This window comes from Pristiophorus japonicus, chromosome 14, assembly GCF_044704955.1.
Source record: "Pristiophorus japonicus isolate sPriJap1 chromosome 14, sPriJap1.hap1, whole genome shotgun sequence".
Classification (NCBI taxonomy): Eukaryota; Metazoa; Chordata; class Chondrichthyes; family Pristiophoridae; genus Pristiophorus; species Pristiophorus japonicus.
This window is the reverse complement of record NC_091990.1, coordinates 176,666,957-176,691,986: the sequence shown is the minus strand read 5'-3', so window position 1 is coordinate 176,691,986 and position 25,030 is coordinate 176,666,957. Positions and strand designations below refer to the sequence as shown.

The 25,030-nt window shown below is 44.3% G+C and overlaps 2 protein-coding genes across 5 annotated transcripts in view; one reads left to right on the top strand and one right to left on the bottom strand.

Annotated features, from left to right (window-relative positions):
• LOC139280246 (uncharacterized) overlaps positions 1 to 25,030 on the top strand; it is a 56,687-nt gene that overhangs the window by 27,792 nt on the left and 3,865 nt on the right. For both annotated transcript variants that reach the window (XM_070899881.1, XM_070899880.1), the window contains exons 6-9: positions 14,519 to 14,878; positions 19,933 to 20,244; positions 22,233 to 22,559; positions 23,694 to 24,005. In XM_070899881.1, the coding sequence (XP_070755982.1) occupies positions 14,519 to 14,878; positions 19,933 to 20,244; positions 22,233 to 22,559; positions 23,694 to 24,005 (1,311 nt within the window). The remainder of the gene's footprint in view (positions 1 to 14,518; positions 14,879 to 19,932; positions 20,245 to 22,232; positions 22,560 to 23,693; positions 24,006 to 25,030) is intronic.
• The window catches only part of LOC139280247 (ATP-sensitive inward rectifier potassium channel 11-like), a 33,380-nt gene continuing 30,505 nt past the window's right edge, over positions 22,156 to 25,030 (bottom strand). The window contains exon 3 of one of the 3 annotated variants that reach the window (XR_011596644.1): positions 22,156 to 22,647. The gene's annotated coding sequence lies outside the window, so the exon portion shown is untranslated. Of the gene's footprint in view, positions 22,648 to 24,023; positions 24,250 to 24,290; positions 24,308 to 25,030 lie in introns of those variants that run through there. The other 2 variants (XR_011596641.1, XR_011596645.1) reach the window with 2 other exon arrangements.

The following is a 25,030-nucleotide window of genomic DNA, read 5'->3' as shown; positions in this document are numbered from 1 at the left end:
TTTGGATTATTTGGAACATTTGTGTGGCCTGTAGGAGGGAAAACATCGAAGGTAGTTGGAGACAGAGAAAGACGGGAGGTGCGGGTGTGCTGAGAGGGAGAGACAGGGGAGGGGGGAAAGAGGGAGGAAGAGTCTGGGGGAGTGGGGGGAGGGAGGAAGATTCTGGGGGGGTGGGGGGAGGGAGGAAGAGTCCGGGGAGGGGGTGCGAAAGCGCCTGGGGGGGCAGGGGGAAGAGAGACGCGAGGGGCCGGGGGGGGACGGGGAGAGAGACGGGGGCGGAGGGGGGGAGAGAGATGGGGGGAAGAGAGGGGGGAGGGGTGGGGGGGAAGAGAAGGGGGAGGGGTGGGGGGGAAGAGAAGGGGGAGGGGTGGGGAGGGAAGAGAAGGGGGAGGGGTGGGGGGGGGAAAGAGAAGGGGGAGGGGTGGGGGGGAAGAGAGGGGGGAGGGGTGGGGGGGAAGAGAGGGGGAGGGGTGGGGGGGAACAGAGAGGGGTGGGGGGAACAGAGAGGGGAGTGGGTGGGGGGGGGAAGAGAGAAGAGGGCGGGGGGGGAAGAGAGAAGAGGGCGGGGGAGGGGCGGGGGGTTGGGGGGGTGGAGGGAAGAGGGAATAGGCCGGGGGGAAGAGGGCAGGGGGGGGGAAGAGGGGGCTGAGCGGGGGGGAGAGGGAGGGGGGCGGGGGAAGTGGGGAGGGAGGGGGGCAGGGGAGGTGGAGGGGGGGAGGGGGGGCGGGGAGAGGGAGGGAAGGGGAAGAGGGGGCGGGGGAAAGGGGGAAGGAGAAGGGGGGCGGAGGGGTAAGAGAGGCGGGAGGGAGGGGGTAAGAGAGGTGGGAGGGAGGGGGTAAGAGAGACGGGGGGCCGGGGTGGGAAGAGGGGCGGGGAAAGAGGGACGGTGGGTGGGTATAGGAAGAGAGATGAGGGGGGTGGTGTGGAAAGTGAGACTAGGGGCGGTGGGGTGGGGTGCGGTCAAGAGAGAGAGAGAGAGAGAGAGAGAGACTGGGGGGCGGGTGGAGAGAGAGAGGCGGAAGAGAGGCGGGAAGCGGAGAAATGATCGGAGGGGAAAGAGGGAACCCAGAAAAGCCGGATCACGTTCTTCCAAAACCCTTTACACCCACACCCGATTTCGCAGAAAGCTCGGTGCCTGTGTGACAAGGGACATCGTTGGAGTGGATGAAATCCAGAAGTCATGACACTGTCGCTATTCACTTCATGCCCAATAAACCTGTTAACAATCCGTGCCCACACACAATGCCCCATCAATGGGGAAGGAATTTGGGCTGAGATAGGGTCAGGAACTTGGGTTGGCATGGGGTAACTCTATCCTGTCCGGTCTGAAGTCAGAATGGCTCGAAGTACACTTTGCAAAGTCACTCAGAACTTGATCTGGGCGGTTCCAATTACACATCATAAGAACATAAGAATAGGAGCGGAAGTAGGCCATTTGGCCCCTCGAGCCTGCTTCGCCACTCAATAAGATCATGGCTGATCTGATCTTGGTCTGAACTCCACTTCCCTGCCTGCTCCCGATAACCCTTGACTCCCTTATCGTTCAAAAATCTGTCTATCTCTACCTTAAATACATTCAATGACCCAGCCTTCACAGCTCTCTGGGGTAGAGAATTTCAAAGATTCACGACCCTCTGAGAGAAGAAATTCCTCCTCCTCTCCGTTTTAAATGGACAACCACTTATTATTAAACTATGCCCTTTAGTTCTAGGTTCCCCTCAGAACTTTATACGTTTCAACAAGATCGTCTCTCATTCTTCTAAACTCCGATGAGTATTGGCTCAACCTTTCTTCATATGACAATCCCTTCATAGAAACATAGAAAGTAGGTGCAGGAGTAGGCCATTCGGTCCTTCGAGCCTGCACCGCCATTCAATATGATCATGGCTGATCATGCAACTTCAGTACCCCATTCTTGCTTTCTCTCCATACCCCTTGATCCCTTTAGCCGTAAGGGCCACATCTAACTTCCTTTTGAATATATCTAACGAACTGGCCTCAACAACTTTCTGTGGTAGAGAATTCCACAGGTTCACAATTCTCTGAGTGAAGAAGTTTCTCCTCATCTCGGTCCTAAATGGCTTACCCCTTATTCTTAGACTGTGACCCCTGGTTCTGGACTTCCCCAACATCGGGAACATTCTTCCGGCATCTAATGTTTAAAATTCTCTCAGGTTTAGACAGGTTAGATGCAGGAAGAATGTTCCCAATGTTGGGGAAGTCCAGAACCAGGGGTCACAGTCTAAGGATAAGGGGTAAGCCATTTAGGACCGAGATGAAGAGAAACTTCTTCACCCAGAGAGTGGTGAATCTGTGGAATTCTCTACCACAGGAAGTTGTTGAGGCCAATTCACTAAATATATTCAAAAAGGAGTTAGATCTAGTCCTTACTACTAGGGGGATCAAGGAGTATGGCGAGAAAGCAGGAATGGGGTACTGAAGTTGCATGTTCAGCCATGAACTCATTGAATGGCGGTGCAGGCTAGAAGGGCCGAATGGCCTACTCCTGCATTTATTTTCTATGTTTCTAACCTGTCCAATCCTGTCAGAATTTTATATGTTTCGATGAGATTCCCTCTCATTCTTCTAAATTCCAGTGAATATAAATCTAGTCAATCCAGTCTTTCTTCATATGTCAGTCCTGCCATCCCAGGAATCAGTCTGGTGAACCTTCGCTGCACTCCCTCAATAGCAAGAATGTCCTTCCTCAGATTAGAAGACCAAAACTGCACACAATACTCAAGGTGTGGTCTCACCAAGGCCCTGTACAACTGCAGTAAGACCTCCCTGCTCCTATACTCAATTCCCCTCGCTTTGAAGGCCAACATGCCATTTGCCGCCTTTACTGCCTGCTGTACCTGCATGCCTACCTTCAATGACACCCAGGTCTCGTTGCACCTCCCCTTTTATTAATCTGTCACCATTCAGATAATCTGCCTTCCTGTTTTTGCAACCAAAGTGGATAACCTCACACTTATCCACATTATACTGCATCTGCCATGCATTTGCCCATTCACCTAACCTGTCCAAGTTGCCCTGCAGCCTCCTAACATCCTCCTCACAGCTCGCACTGCCGCCCAGCTTAGTGTCATCTGCAAACTTGGAGATATTACATTCAATTCCTTCATCTAAATCATTAATGTATGTTAGATCTCTTAATTCTCAATGAGATTCGAATTCCGGTGGTGGTTTAAAGTAACTTTATTTTAGCAGCAGCAACAAGCTTCTTGGCAGAATTCCAGGTCTTTGTTACACTGCCAGCACATGGCTAAAATGACTGAATTTATACCTGGATCAATTTACAACAATGAACTCTTCCCCCTTTGATCTTATTGGCTCAATTGATTCAACAGTATGTGTTGTTAACCCATGGTTGGCTCTCAGCCCAAAGTCCTGAGATGTCAAGTGTGATTGATGGCTTAATGCATTGTGCCATCTCACACGTATGCAATCTAACTGCTGTCTGTGTTTTCTCCCAACTTTGCAGCTTGCTTGAATTCTCTTTCAATGTATATTGTAAATAGCTGGGGTCCCAGCACTGAACCCTGCGGCACCCCATTAGTCACAGCCCGTTTATTCCCGCTTTTTGCTTCCTGTCTGCCAACCAGTTCTCTATCCACGTCAATACATTACCCCCAATATCATGTGCCTTAATTTTGCACACTAATCTCTTGTGTGGGACCTTGTCAAAAGCCTTTTGAAAGTCCAAATACACCACATCCACTGGTTCTCCCTTATCCACTCTACTAGTTAAATCCTCAAAAAACTCGAAGATTTGTCAAGCATGATTTCCCTTTCATAGATCCATGCTGACTTGGACTGATCCTGTCACTGCTTTCCAAATGCGCTGCTATTACATCTTTAATAATTGATTCCAACATTTTCTCCACTACCGATGTCAGGCTAACCGGTCTATAATTCCCTGTTTTCTCTCTCCTTTTTTAAAAAGTGAGGTTACATTAGCTACCCTCCAATCCATAGGAACTGAACCAAAGTCTATAGAATGTTGGAAAATGACTACAATGCATTCACTATTTCTAGGGCCACTTCCTTAAGTACTCTGGGATGCATACCATCAGGCCCTGGGGATTTATCGGCCTTCAGTTTCCCTAACGCCATTTCCTGACACATAAGGATTTCCCTCAGTTCCCCCTTCTCTCTAGACCCTGGGTCCCCCGATTCATCTCAAGAATCAACCTCGTGAACCTTCTCTGAACTGCCTCTAATGAAGACCAAAACTGTATGCAGTACTCCAGGTGTGGTCTCACAGTACTGTACAGTTGTAGCAGGGCTTCCCTACTTTTATACACCATCCCCCTTGCAATAAAGGCCAACATTCCATTTGCCTTCCTAATTACTTGCTGTACCTGCATGCTAACTTTTTGTGTTTCATATATAAGGATCCCTACTTTGTAATCTCTCCCCATTTAAATAATTTACTTTTTTGTTTTTCTTACCAAAGTGGATAACCTTACATTTTCCCACTATATACTCCATCTGCCAATTTTTTGCCCACTCACTTAGCCTATCTATATCCCTTAGCAGATTATTTGCATTCTCCTCACAACTTGCTTTCCCACCTATCTTTGTATCATCAGCAAATTTGGCTACATTACACTCAGTCCCTTCATCCAAGTCATTAATATAAATTGTAAATAGTTGAGGCTGCAGCACTGATCCCTTTGGCACCCCGCTAGTTAGAGTTTGCCAACCTGAAAATTACCTGTTTATCCCGACTCTCTGTTTTCTGTTACTTAACCAATCCTCTATCCATGCTAATATATTACCCCCAACCCTGTGAGCTCTTGTGCAGTAACCTTTTATATGCCTTTTGGAAATACAAATACACGACATCTACTGGTTCCCCTTTAAGCATCCTGTTCGTTACATCCTCAAAGAACTCCAGAAAGTTTGTCAAACATGATTTCCCTTTCATAAAACCATGCTGACTCTGCTCGACTATTACGATTTTAGAAATATCCTGCTATGACTTCCTTAATAATGGACTCCAGCATTTTCCCACTAACATGTTAGGCTAGCTGGTCTATAGTTTCCTGCCTTCTGTCTGCCTCCTTTCTTAAATAGTGGAGTTACATTTGCTGTTTTCCAATCCGCTGGGACCTCTGTAGAATCCAGGAAACGTTGGTAGATTACAACCAATGCATCCTCTATCTCTGCAGCCACTTCTTTTAAGATCCTAGGATGCAGGCCATTAGGTACAGGGGACTTGTCCACCTTGAGTCCCATTAGTTTTCCTAGTACTGTTTCTCTAGTGATAGTGATTGTTTTAAGTTCCCCTCTCCCAATAGCCCCTTAATAATCAATTATTGGGATGCTTTTAGTATCTTTTACCACGAGGACTGATACAAAATATTTGTTCAAAGCCTCTTCCATTTCCCTGTTTCCCATTATTAATTCCCCATCCTCATCCTCTAAGGGACCAACATTTACTTTAGCTGCTCTCTTCCTTTTTAAGAACATAAGAAATAGGAGCAGGAGTAGGCCATATGGTTCCTTGAGCCTGTTACATAGAAACATAGAAAATAGGTGCAGGAGTAGGCCATTCGGCCCTTCTAGCCTGCACTGCCATTCAATGAGTTCATGGCTGAACATTCAACTTCAGTACCCCATTCCTGCTTTCTCGCCATACCCCTTGATCCCCCCTAGTAGTAAGGACCTCATCTAACTCCTTTTTGAATATATTTAGTGAATTGGCCTCAACAACTTTCTGTGGTAGAGAATTCCACAGGTTCACCACTCTCTGGGTGAAGAAGTTCCTCCGCATCTCGGTCCTAAATGGCTTACCCCTTATCCTTAGACTGTGACCTCTGGTTCTGGACTTCCCCAACATCGGGAACATTCTTCCGACATCTAACCTGTCTAACCCCGTCAGAATTTTAAATGTTTCTATGAGGTCCCCTCTCATTCTTCTGAACTCCAGTGAATACAAGCCCAGTTGATCCAGTCTTTCTTGATAGGTCAGTCCCGCCATCCCGGGAATCAGTCTGGTGAACCTTCGCTGCACTCCCTCAATAGCAAGAATGTCCTTCCTGAGGTTAGGAGACCAAAACTGTACACAATACTCCAGGTGTGGCCTCACCAATGCCCTGTACAACTGTAGCAACACCTCCCTGCCCCTGTACTCAAATCCTCTTGCTATGAAGGCCAACATGCCATTTGCTTTCTTAACCGCCTGCTGCACCTGCATGCCAACCTTCAATGACTGATGTACCATGACACCCAGGTCTCTTTGCACCTCCCCTTTTCCTAATCTGTCACCATTCAGATAATAGTCTGTCTCTCTGTTTTTACCACCAAAGTGGATAACCTCACATTTATCCACATAATACTTCATCTGCCATGCATTTGCCCACTCACCTAACCTATCCAAGTCGCTCTGCAGCCTCACAGCATCCTCCTCGCAGCTCACACTGCCACCCAACTTAGTGTCATCCGCAAATTTGGAGATACTACATTTAATCCCCTCATCTAAATCATTAATGTACAGTGTAAACAGCTGGGGCCCCAGCACAGAACCTTGCGGTACCCCACTAGTCACTGCCTGCCATTCTGAAAAGTACCCATTTACTCCTACTCTTTGCTTCCTGTCTGACAACCAGTTCTCAATCCATGTCAGTACACTACCCCCAATCCCATGTGCTCTAACTTTGCACATCAATCTCTTGTGTGGGACCTTGTCGAACGCCTTCTGAAAGTCCAAATATACCACATCAACTGGTTCTCCCTTATCCACTCTACTGGAAACATCCTCAAAAAATTCCAGAAGATTTGTCAAGCATGATTTCCCTTTCACAAATCTGTTCTGCCATTCAATAAGATGATGGCTGATCCGATCATGGACTCGGCTCTGCTTCCCTGCCTGCTCCCCATAACCCTTATCCCCTTATCATTTAAGAAACTATCTATTTCTATCTTAAATTTATTTACTGTCCCAGCTTCCACAGCTCTCTGAGGCAGTGAATTCCACAGATTCACAACCCTCTGAGAGAAGAAATTTCTCATCTCAGTTCTAAATGGGCGGCCCCTTATTCTAAGATCATGCCCTCTAGTTCTAGTCTCCCCCACCAATGGAAATATCCTCTCTGCATCCACCTTGTCAAGCCCCCTCATAATTTTATACATTTCGATAAGATTACCTCTCATTCTTCTGAATTCCAATGAGTAGAACGAGGCCAAACCTACTCAACCTTTCCTCATAAGTCAATCCCCTCATCCCTGGAATCAATCTAGTGAACCTTCTCTGAACTGCCTCAAAGCAAGCATATCCTTTCGTAAATATAGAAACCAAACCTGCCTGCAGTATTCCAGGTGTGGCCTCACCAATACCCTGTACAGCTGTAGCAAGACTTCCCTGCTTTTATACTCCATCCCCTTTGCAATAAAGGACAAGATTCCATTGCTGTACCTGCATACTATCCTTCTGTGTTTCATGCACAAGTACCCCCAGGTTATGCTGTACTGCAGCACTTTGCACTCTTTCTCCATTTAAATAATAACTTACTCTTTGATTTTTTTTCTGCCAAAGTGCATGACCTCACACTTTCCAACATTATACTCCATCTGCCAAATTTTTGCCCACTCACTTAGCCTGTCGATATCCTTCTGCAGATTTTTTGTGTCCTGCTCACACATTGCTTTTCCTCCCATCTTTGTATCGTCAGCAAACTTGGCTACGTTACACTCGGTCCCTTCTTCCAAGTCGTTAATATAGATTGTAAATAGTTGGGGTCCCAGCACTGATCCCTGCGGCACCCCACTAGTTACTGATTGGCAACCTTTATCCACCCTGTTTGTTACATCTTCAAAGAATTCCAGCAAATTTGTCAAACATGACTTCCCCTTCATAAATCCATGCTGACTCTGCCTGACCGAATTATGCTTTTCCAAATGCGACTGCTTGTTTAATAATGGACTCCCAACATTTTCCCAATCACAGATGTTAGGCTAACTGGTCTATAGTTTCTTGCTTTTTGTTTGCCTCCCTTTTTTGAACCGGGACGTTACATTTGCAGTTTTCCAATCTGCTGGGACCGCCCCAGAATCCAGGGAATTTTGGTAAATTACAATTTTATATACCTTACTGTATGTTTTTATATTTCTTGCTAGTTTACTCTCATAATCTAAATTCTATTTATTATTTATTATTTTTTCAGTCATCCTTTGCTGGTTTCTAAATTTTACAATCCTCTGGCCTTCCATTAATCTTTGCAACATTGAATGCCTTCGTTTTCAATTTGATACCATCTTTTACTTCCTTAGTTAGCCATGGATGGTTTATCCTTACCTTAGAGTCTTCGTTTATCACTGGAATATATCTTTGCTGAGAGTTATGAAATATCTCCTTAAATGTCTGCCACTCCAGAGAAACTTCTGGGTGTGTCTTATCCTCCAAGGGGACCAATCAGCAATCCGGTCATGTGATCATGGAGAGCCAATCAGAGCATTTTGTAGTGCACATAGCTGCATCCATATCACTTACAACCCTGCTCCAATCTGTGAAATACCTATTAATCCTGACCCTTGATTGATGTCTGTCAACCAACTTTCTGCTACATTTCCTCTTCTACTATATACTTGAGTTTCTGTAACCAGCGTCTTGACAACCTTATCAAACTTCTTCTGAAAAATCCACATGCAGTTCATCTACTGAATTCCCTTTATCTTTTGGGCTGGTTTGTGCCCCATTTAGCGCCTTGGCAGGGCACAAAAATGATTTTTTTGGGGGCGTGAAACAAGGCGTACAAGATTTTGCGCCCGGGTGGAACTTTCGCCAATGGTTTTGCGGCGGCACAAAAACTTAACTGCCCCATCGCTGTTTTAACCGTTGAGATGACGTAAATCGTCGTGCGTCGCTGCACTTGCGCCCCGGGCAGAACCTTTGAGCATTTCGCCCGATTTAGCGTTCTTCCCCCCCGCCCCCCCCTGCAAAGAACCCGTCCAGAAAAACCAGACGGACCCAGGGTGCACCAGGCACTAATGACGCCATGTTGAAAGCGAAGGAGAAAGTTGCAGTTGTGATTAGAAAGATTGGCAGAAGAACGCTGTATTACTGCATACTTTTAATTGTGAAGTTTGAGAGTTTCTACTTTGTTTTATAAAGGATATTTTAAAAGATGGGGTCATGCTAAGTCGGGAGCCAGTAATCCTGGCTGCTATGTTCATACGGCTTCAAGCTGGTAAAAGGCTTATTGTTGATCATTTGCAACGTAATCGAAGAGGTCACAGACGTATGGGGAGGAGGCCTTATCCCGCCCACAAGTTTAGAGGGAACGTTGCTCATACCTCCAGCTCTCTGAAGCACAGTGCGTTAGAAGGCTACGCTTCCGAAAAGAGGTGGTCACAGATATATGCCAGCTCCTACGAGCAGACCTACAGCCTACCAGCGGCAACAGGACTGTCCTACCTGTCGAGGTGAATGCGACTGTGGCCCTTGCCTTCTATGCCTCGGGCTCCTTTCAGGCATCAGTGGGGGACATTTGCTCCATTTCGCAGCACGCTACACATTGCTGCATTTGCCAGGTGACTAATGCACTGTATGCACGCAGAATGGACTTCATAAACTTCCCAGTGACCAGGGAGACCCAAAATAAGAGGGCTATAGGTTTTGGAAGATTTGCTGGCTTCCCCAAGGTTCAGGGTGCCCTTGGCTGCAAGCACATTGCCCTGTGAGTACCTTTACAGAATGCAGAGGTTTTCCGAAACCAAAACAGATTCCACTCAATGAATGTACAGATCGTCTGCGACCTTACTCAGCGCATCATGGCAGTCAATGCCCAATAGCCAAGGAGCATCCATAGTGCTTTGATCTTGCGTGAGAGCGGTGACTTACGCATGTTCCAGTGTCAACCACAAGGCCTGAGCTGGATGCTCGGGGACAAAGATTACGGCCTTTCCACCTGGCTCATGATCCCCACTCCGGAACCTTCAGACAGAAGCCGAGCATCGCTAGAATGAGAGCCGTGCAGCCACACGCAACATCGTCGAACAGATAATTGGAGTGCTGAAGCAGCGCTTCCGATGCCTGGACCACTCTGGAGCCTGCAATACTCCCCTCAGCAGGTCTCTGAGTTCATTGTGGTGTGCTACATGCTACACAACTTAGCCACCATGAGGGGACAGGAATTGCCAATGGGGATTGCAGGACTATCTCAGGAGAAAGTGGGGGGGAGGAGGAGGAGCCTGGTGAGGAACCCATGCCACCACCGCAACCACGGGGGAGGACACGTGGAGCTTTCGCCGCTGCAAAAGCCTTACGTCGGCAGCTCGTAATTCAACACTTTGCTTAAAGAGTGAACGGCACTTTTCAGTGTTGCCTGGCCACACTATCCCACCATGTTGGCTATTATTACCCCCTTATTCTGCAAATGAGACACGACACAGAAATGGTTAAGGTAAAGAAAAAATGCATTTAACATTGTAACATTGCAAACTTTGTAACCTTCATTGTGAGACTTAAATAAAATAAGCTGCATCCAGCAGTGTGATAATTCAACAACATTATCAGAACATAATCCGGTGTGATATTGTAGCATAATCTGTAACATAATACTGTAACATAAAATATGTGATGCATCCAGCATCAACAACTTAATGCAGCAACACCGTATCCCGCAGCACTATTTTTTCCCCGTTTTTTGCTCCCTTCCCCTTACCACCCTCCCTTGCCTGCTGCTCCTACCCAAAGTGGCACCATGATGGTGCGCTGCTGTGTTGGGGAGGGGTGGCGGGGGGAGAGACATCGTCTGGGGATGCACTGGACCAGCTCGTGGCGTGGAAGGCCCGGCTTCTGACTGTCTCGCCCCTTCATTGGCGTCGCCAGTCACAGGTGATTTGGGTGACAACCGTCGCTGATGCTTGGTTGGCGACTGACGGAATGCTGTCATCCGGAGGAATGACACCACCTCCCAGATCCCTGGAGCCACTCCGTTGCTGACGGGGCTGGTTCCTAGCAACCAGAGCACCTTGCTGGCCTGCTTCGGAACCGTCACTTCCCCATGTGACAGTGTGGAACGCAGAGAGTATGGAGGCAGGCATGGACTGCATCGCCTGCCCAAGCAGAAGCAGAGCTTGTGCCTGTGATGCGCCATATTCTGCTAGGGCTCGCGCCACACTCTCCGGGACTCCAGTGTCACTGCTGGAGGCCACCAGACTTGTGTGGGCATTGATGGCCTCGCTGGTATCACGGCTTGCACTGACAATCTATGACCCTACCTCCGTAATGGTCGCTTTCAGACTGTCAATGCTCGCGGGAATCCAACCCAAGATATCAAGGAGCTGACGGCTGATCTGGATGCTCTCCCTGGACATTCCCACCATGTCCAGTTCCACGTCTGCCTATCTGTCAGCAGACCGACTTTGCCGACTCACCCTTCGGAGAGCTGGCCTGCGGGATTCAACCCCAGCACTGCGTTGCTGCACCCCACTGGTCCTAGGAGCCTTGGATTCCTCGAACCCTGAGGACATCACGTTGTCCTCAGAGGAGCTGAGTGCCGATAGTGGAACAGGAGTCGAATGATGCTGCGCCGCACTCGGCTCATCGGTATCCTCTTCCAGATGATGGCCTGACGTGGTGTGGTCCCTTGAGGGATGCTGCGTCTGTGACCGGTCATCTGGAAGTAGAAAGCAACAGACGAGTGGTGAGCAGCAGGGATGGGGACAGGGTGACATGAAGGTCGCGTAGTACAGGCTCATTTGAAGGACCGCATCTACTCGATTATATCTAGTCCATAAACACTGCAGGACATTGCCCCAACCTATCCCAGGGAGTGTGCAGGACATTGCCCCAACCCTAGTCCAGAGACACTGCAGGACATTGCCCCAACCTATCCCAGGGAGTGTGCAGGACTTAACTTCAGTGTCCAAGCGGGAGTCAGTGCCCCCAGTGGCAGCTGCCCGACCTGTGATGCTGATGAGGCCTGCCACACACTCCTCAATGCCGGTGAGTGGCAGAGTCTGAGGTGGACCACCGCCTGTCCACACCCCACACCTGCTCACCGCGATTTCTTTGCCTGAAAAGGTGAAAATGGGAATGGTTACAAGAGTGTCCATCTGCTCTTGTGGCACAGATAGCCACCAAAGCACTTATACTATACTGTCTGAATGTGATACAGTCCTCTGTTTAATGGCCTTTGAAGTTGAATGTGGTTCATCAGGAGAACATCGAAGTGGGAAGCCATCTTATGAGATCTCAGAAAGCAATCTTAATGTGTAAAGATCATTCATGGCAAAAAGGGTGCCGAACTAAGCCTACCTATATGTCATGCATTTTAGGAGGCAACCCACAGAGTGCTGAGATGCACCAACAGCATGAGAACAAATAGTGTGTCAGATTTATAATTGAAGTAATGAAGGAGTGCATGAATTGAAATTGTACTCACTCTGATGAACCTGGTTAGATCATTAAACTTCTTTCGGCACTGTGCGCCAGTCCTGACCGCAGTGTCTATGAGGCAGAAACTTCCTCTGCTATCTCCCTACAAATCCTTTTAAATATGGATGGCAGTGGTCTAGAGCCACCCCGAAGATGCAACTCCTGCCATCTCCTTTCCACAGCCCCCACTTGAGCTTCATTAGCCTCGTGGCTGAATCGCCTGGCACGCTGTCTGGAATCGTTGTCCTCCATGATCAAAATCCAAATGTGAAATGGCTGATTCAGCCCCGGTTGTACTGCGCATGTGCGTGGCTGCGCCCCGCATTCGCGTTTGGGACAGGAGACCAGACCAGAAGCGAAGAAGAAAAAAGAAATTGCGCATGCGCAGAACAGCCGAATGTTCCAGCGCCGGAACTTTTGGCTCCGGCGCACAAAGTCTGTGGTGCAACGCCGAAGTTAACGCTAACGCTCCTTGTGACCTTTCATTCAGCGACAGTTCCTCGCTCTGGCGCTAACATTAACCCAGCGCTAAATTTTTCGCTCTGCCGCGAATTGTGCTCGTAAATGGGTGAAAATGCAAAAAGCCGAAAATCCCTCCCTTTTTTTTCAGAAAATCTATTAAATTTGTCAAACAATATTTGCCTTTAACAAATTTGTGCTCGGTATCCTTCAATTATCCCATGCATCTTTAAATGCTGGTTAATTTAATTACAAATTATGGATTTTAAAAAGTTGCCCACAACTGATTAACTAGACTATGGTTATCTGCTTTATCCTTGGACAACAGTTATCTGGTACCATGGCACAATTTACATGTTTAAGAAAAATTGAAAAATTGTGATCATAGGATAGAGGCCTCCAGGGCTCAGTGAGTTAGTCATCATGAGTTCTGCTAACTTTCAGAACCAATTCCTTTTCTACAGTTATCACCAACAATTGTTCCACATCCTCCTCTTAATATAAAAACAAACTATTTAATATATCCACCGTACTTTAATAATTAGATTTCCTCCTTCATCCCAGAGGTCCCACTCTTATTATTTTATTTCCAATCTCCTTATTAATAAATATTGAAGAACTTCTATTTTATACAGTAGCCATTTTTCGTATTTTTTGGCCCTTCTACCCCTTTTCACCTCACTATACTTTCTATATTTGATTTTCTTTAGTATTCTTAGCCTTATTTTATCATATGCCTCCTTTTTAAGTTTCAATTTAGTTTTTGTTGACTAACTCTGTTCTTTCTTGCATTCTTTTTTTGCCTGATAGAAGTATATTTTTGACACCTTTCATCTAACATTTGAAGATTCTTCACTGCCGAACCGTGTTTTCGAACTTAAAAATCACCCTAATTTATTGCCCAGTTGTTCTTGTGTCTCTGTGAAATGTTTACATATTTCCTCTTGTATTTTATCCACTGTTTGGTGGTCTGCAGCAGTGGCAATATAGTACAATTTTTCTTTCTTTCCTTAGCTTTATCTATATAGATTCTGTCTTAACCTAAGCCTTTAGAACATTCTTACATTTTGACACTGGGACAGAATACTTTACCAATACTGCTACCCCACCCCCTTTTTCCTTGATCTCTCCTGAGGCAAATAGATGGAGTTAAGGTACAGATCAGCCATTATCTAATTGACTGACGGAACAGGCTCATGAGGCTGAATGGCCTACTCCTGTTCCCATGTTCCTAACTCTGTTCTGGGTGAGATTTTCTCTCTGTTACACTCAACATTCTCTCTAAACTGTGCAGTCGCGTGGCTCTCTGCCAATCCTGCACAGCTCCTTAAAGGGGCCGTCCACCCCAAAAAACTAAGAGGGACCATTGTCCTGAATTTGGAACTGCACTATTGACATGTCTGGAAATTGCTACAGGTGAAAAAGAATCTCGAGTTGCAGCATGGGTTCGGGTGGTGGAAGAAGGATAGGGAGAAGACCATTTGCATGATTGCCTGAGAAAACTAAAATGGCTTAAGATTAATGGACACACACCATTGTTTGTTTAACACGTATATAAAGAATGCCTTTTCATTTTGTGAATAATGTATGATAAAAGATAAATCAATAACATTTATCTTCAGAAATTGTGTACAATTAAAACTGGTGTTTTGTGTTTTTCCCCTTTAGTTGCTCCTAAGTTGGCTAAAATAATTGGACCCCATATCGTACATCATAACAATTCAGTGGTGCTGACTTGTCCGATACATTTTTTCAAGCCACGCCCTTTAAGGATCACATGGTATAAAGAAATGAATGGAAAGAAAGAGTCTTTGCTGAAACTCAGTGAAAGTAAAGACCATTTCTATTCGAACAAATATTCTCATGTTGCAAATGAGTTTAGTTTTTCTGACCATTCTCATAGTGTCTACAGTATGTTGTTCTTTAATCCAACGATCAAAGAAGATGATCAGAGTGAATATTTCTGTGAAGTTGAGCACATTAGTTTGAGAAATCCAGCAAAGGAACAGATTAAACTGCAAGTAAAAGGTAAACCAAACCCAAAGTTTTTGATATTGCTCAGTCCCTTTTAAAATGTGTTGATGTCTTCTTTCCTCTGTTCACATTGATATGAAGAATTTTAAACTGGGGGCATCTGTTGTCAGCATCAAGCACTCCCATGTGTTTAATTGTAAAGATGTGACCAACTATTGTAAATTTGATCATTTCTTAATTTCACTCAGAGATATCTAACTTATCAATTCGCGGGCAGATTTATTCCATGGGCCCTAGTCTGTTAATTCTGTTGCGATAACTATAACTTCCCTTGTGTAGGATTCTTACAAGTCATTAAAATGAGGGCACGTTCATCTTATCTTTTTACATAAGAACATAAGAAATAGGAACAGGAGTAGGCCATACGGACCCTCGAGCCTGCTCCGCCATTCAGTAAGATCATGGCTGATCTGATCATGGACTCAACTCCACTTCCCCGCCCGCTCCCTATAATCCCTTATCCCCTTATCATTTAAGAAACTGTCTGTCTATTTCTGTCTTAAATGTATTCAGTGTCCCAGCTTCCACAGCTCTATGAGGCAGTGAATTCCACAGATTTACAACCCTCACAAGAAATTTCTCCTCACCTCAGTTTTAAATGGGCGGCCCCTTATTCTAAGATCATGCCCTCTAGTTCTAGTCTCCCCCATCAGTGGAAACATCATCTCTGCATCCACCTTGTTAAGCCCCCTCATAATCTTATACGTTTCATCCACCTCTCATTCTTCTGAATTCCAATGAGTAGAGGCCCAACCTACTCAACCTTTCCTCATAAGCCAACCCCCTCATCCCCGGAATCAATCTAGTGAACCTTCTCTGAACTGCCTCCAAAGCAAGTATATCCTTTCGTAAAGATGGAAACCAAAACTGCACGCAGTATTCCTGGTGTGACCTCACCAATACCTTATATAGCTGTAGCAAGACTTCCCTGCTTTTATACTCCATCCCCTTTGCAATAAAGGCCAAGATACCATTGGCCTTCCTGATCACTTGCTGTACCTGCACAAGTACCCCCAGGTCCCGCTGTACTGCGGCACTTTGCAATCTTTCCCCATTTAAATAATAACTTGCTCTTTGATTTTGGAATGTATTTAAATCCAAGTCCCAGAGGTGACCAAATAATGTGCTAAGTCATGGTGCACCCAATCCCAGCCCTTTAGATTGCTTAAATTTTTCATAGATCTGTATGAATATAGTTTTATCAAGCACCATGACCCAAATTCCATAAAGATTCAGCCTTTGTGAATATTACACATCCAGAGTACTTTTATACATTATCTGAGAAAATTGAAAATTGTGATATGAAAGCTCTTTGAGCTGGAGCTTGACATCTTTAGTGGTGGGTATCCTGCATCTATTTGATTCTACAGCAGAACTCAAAATATTTTTGGAGGAACAGCACCTCATCTTTCGTTTAGACACTGTACCGCCTTCTGGAGTTAACATCGAGTTCAACAATTTCAGAGCGTAGCCGCTGCCAATCTTTGGCTCCCCCCCCCCCCCCCCCCACCAGCCTGTTTCTTTTTTTCTCCTTGTCTCTAAAGGCAGCTGGCCATTTGCATCCTATCTTGAATAATGTTTTTCTAACTCCTGGCATTACCATTTCAATTTGGCCCATCATCCCTTTCTGTCTCTAATCTCTCCTGTCTTCCACCCTATCACAGACCTTCCTTTTTGTTCTTTCTTCCCCTCCCCCTTTCAGTGCTTGTTAAGAATCTGTTCTTCCTGAACACTCTCCAATTCTGACGCAGGGTCGTTGACCCGAAACTTTAACTGCTTTCTCTCCACAGATGCTGTCTGACCCGCTGAGATTTCTAGCATTTTCTGTTTTTATTCCAAATATTTAATGTTGATATTGGATATAATTAGTGGAAAAATGCACCTTTCATCTCGAGTGTCTATACCCAAACAATAACTTGCCTCTTTACAGATGCTGGTAGACCTGCTGTTTATTTCTAGCATTCTCTACTTGTTATACAGTTTCTTCTTTTTATAGTTATAAATTATTCCACCAACATCGCTAAAAATAGATTCAGGAATTGCTGGAATTAGTCAGCAGATCAGGCAGCATCTGTGGAGAGAGAAACAACGTTAATGTTTCAGGTCAATGACTTTTTGACAGATGGGATAGAGATGCAGCAGATTTTAAGCAAGTGTAGGGGAAGGGGAGAATAAATGGGAAAGTATGTGACAGGGTGGAAGGCAGGTGAGATTACATGACAAAAGGTATGATTGTATGAAGCAAAAGGAGATAGTAATGAACAAGTGAAGAAACAAAAGATGGGTCTAGAAGAGGTGCAAATGGGTATAGCAGAATCAACCACAGCAACCATCTGAAAAAATAGGGGCAGGGGTTATGGCCTGAAATTGTTGAACTCGATGTTAAGTCCAGAAGGCTGTAAAGCGTCTAATAGAAAGATGAGGTGTTGCTCTTCGAGCTTACGTTGAGCTTCGTTGGAACAGTGTAAGAGGCCGAGGTCAGAGTGGGAGTGGAGCGGAGAATTAAAGTGACAGACGACCGGAAGCTCGGAGTCACATTTGTGGTCTGAACGGAGGTGTTCTGCAAAACGGACACTCAATCTGTGTTTGGTCTCCCCAATGTAGAGGAGACTACATTGTGAGCAGCAAATACAGTATACGAAATTGAAACAAATCACTTTCACCTGGAAGGAGAGTTTGGGGACCTGGACAGTGGGAAGGGAGGAGGTAAAAGGGCAGGTGTATCTCCGGTTTCACAGGAAGGTGCCATGGGAGGGGGAGGGGGTGTTGTGAGTGGATGAGGGTGTCGCGGAGGGAGCAGTCCCTCGACTTTTTTTTCTCTCTCCCCTTCAGTCTCTTTCCACCTACATCTGCGGCTCCTCCAACGCCCTCTGCCACTTTAACGGTTTCCAGTTTGCTGGCCCCAATCGTCTCCTTTTCATCATAAACATCCATTCCCTATACACCTCCATCCCCCAGCAGGACGGCCTGAGGACGCTCCGCTTCTTCCTTGAACAGAGGCCCAACCGGTCCCCATCACCACCACCCTCCTCCGCTTGGTGGCACTTGTTCTCACATTGAACAACTTCTCCTTTGACACCACACACTTCCTCTAAATAAGAATTAGGAACAGGAGTAGGCCATCTAACCCCTGCTATGGGAACTTGTATGAGTCCTAGCTATGCCTGCCTTTTCATGGGATACATGGAACATTCTTTGTTCCAGTCCTATACGGGTCCCTCCCTCACTACTTTTTCCGTATATTGATGCTCTTTCCTGCTCTCGCCCTGAACTGGAAAATGTCATCAACTTTGCTTCCAATTTCCACCCTTCCCTCGCATACACATGGTCCATTTCCGACTCTTCCCTTCCATTGCTTGACTTCTCAGTTTCCATTTCTGGGGATAGGCTATCAACAAAAATCCACTATAAGTCCATTGACTCCCACAGTTACCTGGATTGCACTTCCTCCCACCCCGCTTCCTGCAAGGACTCTATTCCATTCTCCCAGTTTCTCCTCTCCGTCACATCTATTCTGACGATGCCACCTTCCATATCAGTGCTTTCGATATGTCTTCCATTTGCTTCAATCGACGATTCCCCACTACTGTGGTTGACATGGCCCTCGACCATATCCGTTCCATTTCGCGAACTTTTGCTTTCACTCCTTCCTTTCCTTCCCAGAACCATGATAGGGTTCCCCTTGTCCTCGCCTTTCACCCCACCAGCCTCCACATTCAACGGATCAAGCACAGGAGATTCAACACCTGCCCTTTTACCTCCTCCCTACCCACCCCAAACACTCCTTCCAGGTAAAACAGTGATTTACTTGTACTTTTAACAATTTAGTATACTGTAGTTACTGATCACGATGCAGTCTCCTCTATATTGAGGAGACCAAATGCAGATTGGGTGACCGCTTTGCGGAACACCTCCGTTCTGTCCGTAAGCGTGACCATGAGCTTCCAGTCGCCTGTCACTTTCATTCTCTGCTCCATTCCTACTCTGATCTCTCTGTCCTTGGCCTCTAAGACTGTTCCAACAAAGCTCAATGTAAGCTTGAGGAACAACACCTCATCTTTCTAGTAGGCACTTTACAGCCTTTTGGACTCAACATAGAGTTTAATTTTGGACCATAACCTCTGCCCCTATTTTTTCAGATGGCAATTACACCTCTTCTCGACCCATCTATTTCTTTACTTGTCCCATTACCATCTCCTTTTGCTTTGTACAATCATACCTTTTGTCATTTAATCTTTCTGCCTCCCACCATCAGCTCTTCCCTTTTGTTCTTTCCTATCCATCTCCTTTCCCTGTCCCACTTGCTTAAAACTTGTTACATCTCTTAACTTTTTCCCAGTTCTGACAAAAGGTCATTGATCTGAAATGTTAACTGTTTCTCTCTCCACAGATGCTGCCTGATCATCTGAGTATTTTCAGCATTTCCTGTTTTTATTTAAGATTTCCAGCATCGACAGTATTTTGCTTTTGCACTAAAAATAGATTATCTGATTGCTATCATATTGCTGCTTGTGAGACTTTGCAGTGTAAAAATTGGCTGCCGCATTTCCTACATTACAATAATTAATTGTAAATCGCATTGGGACATTTTTTTATTTTCTCTACTCTGATTTATAATTCCATTCCCCCCCCCCCCCCCCCCCCTGCACGCTGGATCCCAGATTGTGAATTGTCTAATTGATTGGCTAGAAAGTTTTAGGATGTGATCAGTCATCAATCCTTTGTGTACCCCTGCTAACGAACATTTAAGATTTTACACAAATTTACCATTCCGTTTGTATATCTTGGCTCAGTTGGTAGTTGAAGGTTGTGGGTTCAAACCACATTCCAGGCTGACCCTTCAGTACAGTGCAGAATGAGTACTGCACTGCAGGAGGTGCCATCCTTTGGAGGCCCCATCTTGTGTTAAAGAAAAACAGTGGTGTCAAGGACATTCTTCTTCTTTCAACCAACACCTCCAAAAAGGATTCTGTTTTGAAAAATGAGTATCATAAATATGTTTTATATGTATGTATGTAGTTAATGTTCCACTGTTTTATATTTTACAGCTTTTCCTTCAGTTAATGCCATCTCGTGTGAACCAGTGAACCCAGTAATTGAAGAAAAGTTGACTCTGTCCTGCAAAGTGCATTCATTTTATCCTGAAACTATTATTATCCAATGGCTTAAAGATAACAAAGTTATTGAGGGTGCTGAAACATCTGAAGTAATTTTGAATCTCGAGAATAAGTTGTATGAACTTACCAGTTCATGCACAATTATTCCAACATTATTAGAGCGACAGAGTAAATATAAATGCCAGGTTGATCATCAGAGCCTTCTGTATCCAAGATTTGCAGAATATACTCCTGAAAATTTAGGTATGTTTATTCTCAGTTTAAAAATGTTTCTGCAGTACAAAAAATTGAACTTTTTGTTTATAAGTAAATTAAATTGTGTTCTAATTTCATAAACTATATTCACTCAAATTTTTGTTACCACTCCCCATCTTTCACCAGGATGGTTGAGTATAGCAGTCAGCAGTTTCTGGTGTGCAAAACAGTATTATTGGAGTTTAACTATGTTTTCATGTTACAGTTCCTCAGGCAGTTAGGCAAACCTAATCGTACCCTAAATAGGTAAGCAAGAGAATTTGACTAGTAAAAGTAGTTGTTCAGAGAGGATATTAGCCAAGACTCAAGTTATACTGGTAGTCATCCTACTCCGACCACGGTAAACTGAGCTCACTGTAATCAAAATAAAACTAAATTTTAATGTTAGTGGAGCATTGATGGAACATTAAGTTCCCCAGACCACATGGGAGTGTTCATAACTTTTAAACTTTGAAGAGCTACACTTAAAATAATGTGGGTGAAGTGGAGGGGAAAGGGGACTAAATTGATTTGAACACAAGGTTTCAATGATCTAGAATTTGTGGTTGGAGGCATACCTCTGGAGTATGCCTTCGACCTGATTCTTTTCAAAAATCTGCACATACCTGCTGTCTCCCTCGCTTTGGAGACTTTGGATCCTGGGCCTCCAGACATAAGCTTGCGTAAAGGCCCACAGATCCCAGGGCTGCAGGTGGTTCGGAAGTCTCCCTGGGATCACGTGGGCCAGGTCCTCCTATCATAAATGAGGATTCCTCATACGCTTAAGGGGATTCCATTTACGAACAGAATCCCCCATATGCATAAACCCAATCCCCAAATAATTCAATAATTTACACAACTGGAATAAAACTAAATGTTCCTATTCTCAAAATGTTATTAAGTCTCTTTAATTTACAATAAAAATGTAATTAAAAAAAAATAATTTGAAACTTTTTAATCCTAAATCAAAAAATGCTTGTGTGATTTAAATTTTTTTTTATTTAACATTTATATTACCCCTAACACTTGAAAGCGGACCCTATGCCTGTTTTTACCAGACATAAGGGTTCTGTGGGTATTTGCTGGGCAGTAGTTACGCCAATAGCCCAACACTGCACCAGTGAGTGATTTTTGGGTTGCGGATAATCTGTCGAGGTGAACCGTGACAAATCGCAAGTTCTGGGTTTTTGCTCATGCGGAAACCCGAAGCCTTTTACAAGGCTTGAGATGGCGTACACTGTCATGGGGAGTGGAAAATCCGGGCCATGGTTACTAGGCATATATAGAGTGGACCTGGTATCAGAGAAATCACATGGGGCATTAAAAAGTCTTTATTTCCCAGAAATGTGAACAGTGATGTTCAGGAAATAGTGCCTGATCAGGGATAAAGTAAATTTTATATGAAGTGATATTACAGTAAAGCAAATTGTTTTTTTGCCATGAAATGTCAGATCTAAATGTATCAGCAGTAAAATTCTTGCATCGTGTATGTTCCCATAGTTAGAAATGAGTTAAAACACACATTACTCCATTGTTGAAAAGTTTGCAAGTGCAATGCTGGTTGGTGTCATGGAATGCCAGGTGACGTGCCGAAAACCTGGTGACAATCCTGCGGTAGTTCAGCATATATTAGGAATTGAATCTTGGATCTTCCTGGTGTGTATAGTTTACCACATTGTGCATACTGAGCTATTCTGGTGCTTAAAATGTAATTGTTATTTGGGAAGAAGGACTGATGTAACCATTTTTGTGGAGCATTTAAAAAAATGACAAACTCTAGTTTAAAGAATGTCATTAGTTTAAAATAGTAAGACTCGTTTACATTTGTGCGAGTACATAAATGTGTGGATGAATGTTTAATAGTTTATGCATTTGGTGCTTTTCCAATTATCTTACAAACATTGAATACATTCAAAATAGTTTGTTACTTAGATTTTTAATACTAATATCTGAAACAAAATTTGGAAAGTTTTACTTCATGTTTCTCTCTATTTCAGTATCTTTCCCCATATTATCTGAAATTGTCTGCAATCCTGCCATTCCTGAACCAGGGAAGGAATTAACTTTAACCTGTGATATAAGTAACTTTTATCCAGAGGATATTCAAATTGATTGGTTCAGAGATGAGATGAAAGTGAACGACAATCCAAAATATGGAAACATTGTGGAAATACCCTCCGATGAAAATGGTCTGTACAAGAAAGTTACCCAAGTAACCTTGACTCCAAGTACTGATGATCATCAAGCTGAATATAAAATTGAAGTTTGTCATACAAAATCTTCAACCAAACCTTTGAAGCAATGTTTCCAGCTATTTTTTAAAGGTGAGTTAAAATTTTCTGTGTGCTGACAACTGTTCAAAGATCGTAATCAAGAGGCTAACCAGGATTGATTGCAGAATCTGTACTTGCCCTGTGAAAGGTTAATGGAAATGTATTTCAAATGCTAAAACATCTTAATTGTGCAATTATACATTTTTTCACTTTTCTTCTAAATAAGGACAACTCAATTTATGACTGATATTTGCTGCTTAAGTAGCATTGTTGAGAAATATCCTGATCATACAACCATCTGCCAATTTGCCATTGCCATTTACTGCTTTATCTTGGCCTAAGTGGGCTGAGAAAAATGAGTACAACAATGAAAAGTCTGCTTACTGTCTATTGATCTAAGTTTTGAATATGAAGGAAAAATCTTAACCCACCTCCTCTTGACATTCAGTGGCATTATCATTGACAAATATTCCACCATCAATATCCTGGAGCTTACCATTGATGAGAAACTCAACTGGACCAGCCACCTAAATGTCATAGCTACTAAAGCAGGTCAGAGACTGGGTATTCTGTGGTGAATGACTCACCTCCTGATTCCCCAAAGCCTCCCCACCATCTACAAGTCACAATTCAGGAGAGTGTATGAATACGCTCCACTTATCTGGATGGTGAAGTTGCAACAACACTTAAGAATCTCAATAATAACCAGGATAACCAGGCTGCTTGATCAGCACCCTATCCAGCATAGACATCTACTCCTTCCACCATCGGCGTACTATGGATGCGGTGTGTACTATGTACAGGAAGCATTGCAGCAGGTTGCCACAGCTTCTTCGCCAGCACCTCCCAAACCCGTGGATAAGGGCAGCAGGTGCATGGGAACACTGTCACCTCCAAGTTCCCCTCCAAGTCACACATCATCCTGACTTGGACATATATATATTGCCATTCCATAATTGTAGCTGGGTCAAAATCCTGGAATTCCTTACCTAACAGGACTGTGGGAGTACCTTCACGGTGCGGTTCATCACCTTCTTGAGGGTGAATAGATATGGGCATAAATGCCAGCCTTGTCAGTGGTGCCCATATCCAAAGAATGAATAAAAATTTAATTTTTGGCAGATAGGATGTGGATTAATCTGGCCTTTTGTAACTATTAAGTATATTATTTTCTATGTGTTTTAGGCTCACCCAAATTTTCAGAGTTCAAACTAGAGCCAGAGAACCCTTTGTATGGCAAACCTTTATCTGTGTACCATTCAGTGTGTGGTCTTCTCCATGAAAAAATTACTGTTGAGTGGTACAAAGCATCTGAGCATGTTAAAGATGGAGTGAAGATTTCAGGTCCTGTGGTTACCCATGAAAACACTTACAAGATAGATAGTTGTCTGAACTTTTTAGTGACTGCAGAAGACTTTGAAAGAGAGTTAATCTTTCAGTTTAAAGACAATACCAAAAGTGAGGTATTCAAAAGACGGATTCAACTGCCCCTCAAAGGTGAGTGTATCTCATGCATTGATATTTAAATATTTTTTAATGTAGATTTTGTTAATTTCTGTTAAAATATATGTATGATACAGCATTGAAGATAATGGCCCGGATTTTATTGTGGCGAAGGAAGGGATTCGCCATTCACTTCGCGTCCAGTTGTCCTCACAGTTTTAGCGGGCTTGTCAGCGGAGACTTCCTCTTTTCCGGCGTCAGTTTGAATTTGCCGTCCTCTACTGGGGATCTGTGGTGCCTGTGAGCAGGGAAAGCATCAGGGAAGCAGTTCAACTAATCAGAGTGAGGAATCCTTACTGACATGCACAGACAGCAAAGCAGGAAGTAAAATAAAAACAGCATTTGAATTAAATTTTAGTTATTGTACAGCAAGCAAATTAAAGATTGGGACAGACACGTGGGATTAAGAGAAATACATGAAAGAGCAAAACAGGAAAACTATTTAAACATATACATTTTTTTTAAATTTGCAACATTAATTTTCTGACGGAATGAGACCCCACACATCTCAAATTAATTTTTCAGGGCTAGAATGGTTGTTCAGCAGTAACTATCACTTACGCAGTTACTTCTGATTGAACAAGCCTTACCTTTCTCTCTAATCTCCTCCAGTCCCATCCACCCCTCCCCCAACCCCCACCCCCAAGATGTCTGCGTCCCTCTTATTCTGCCGATCTTGAGCATCCCTGATTATAATCATTCAACCATTGGTGGCCGTGCCTTCTGTTGCCTAGGCCCCAAGCTTTTGCCCACCTGTGCTAATTTCTACTTGTGTGGCTCGGTGTCAAATGTTAATTGTATAATGCTCTTTGGGATGCTCATTGAAGCGCCTTGAGATGTTTCACTACGTTAAAGGCGCTATATAAATGCAAGTGTTTTGTTTTTAAAGTGTGGATAGCGAGTAATTAGTCCAAGCTCATGCCATTACAGTGATCTCTGTGCAGATTCCATCGACAAAGACTGCAACAGTGAAGCCAGTGAAGGAGCAGGGTATCGCTGACAAAAATTTCCAGATTTCC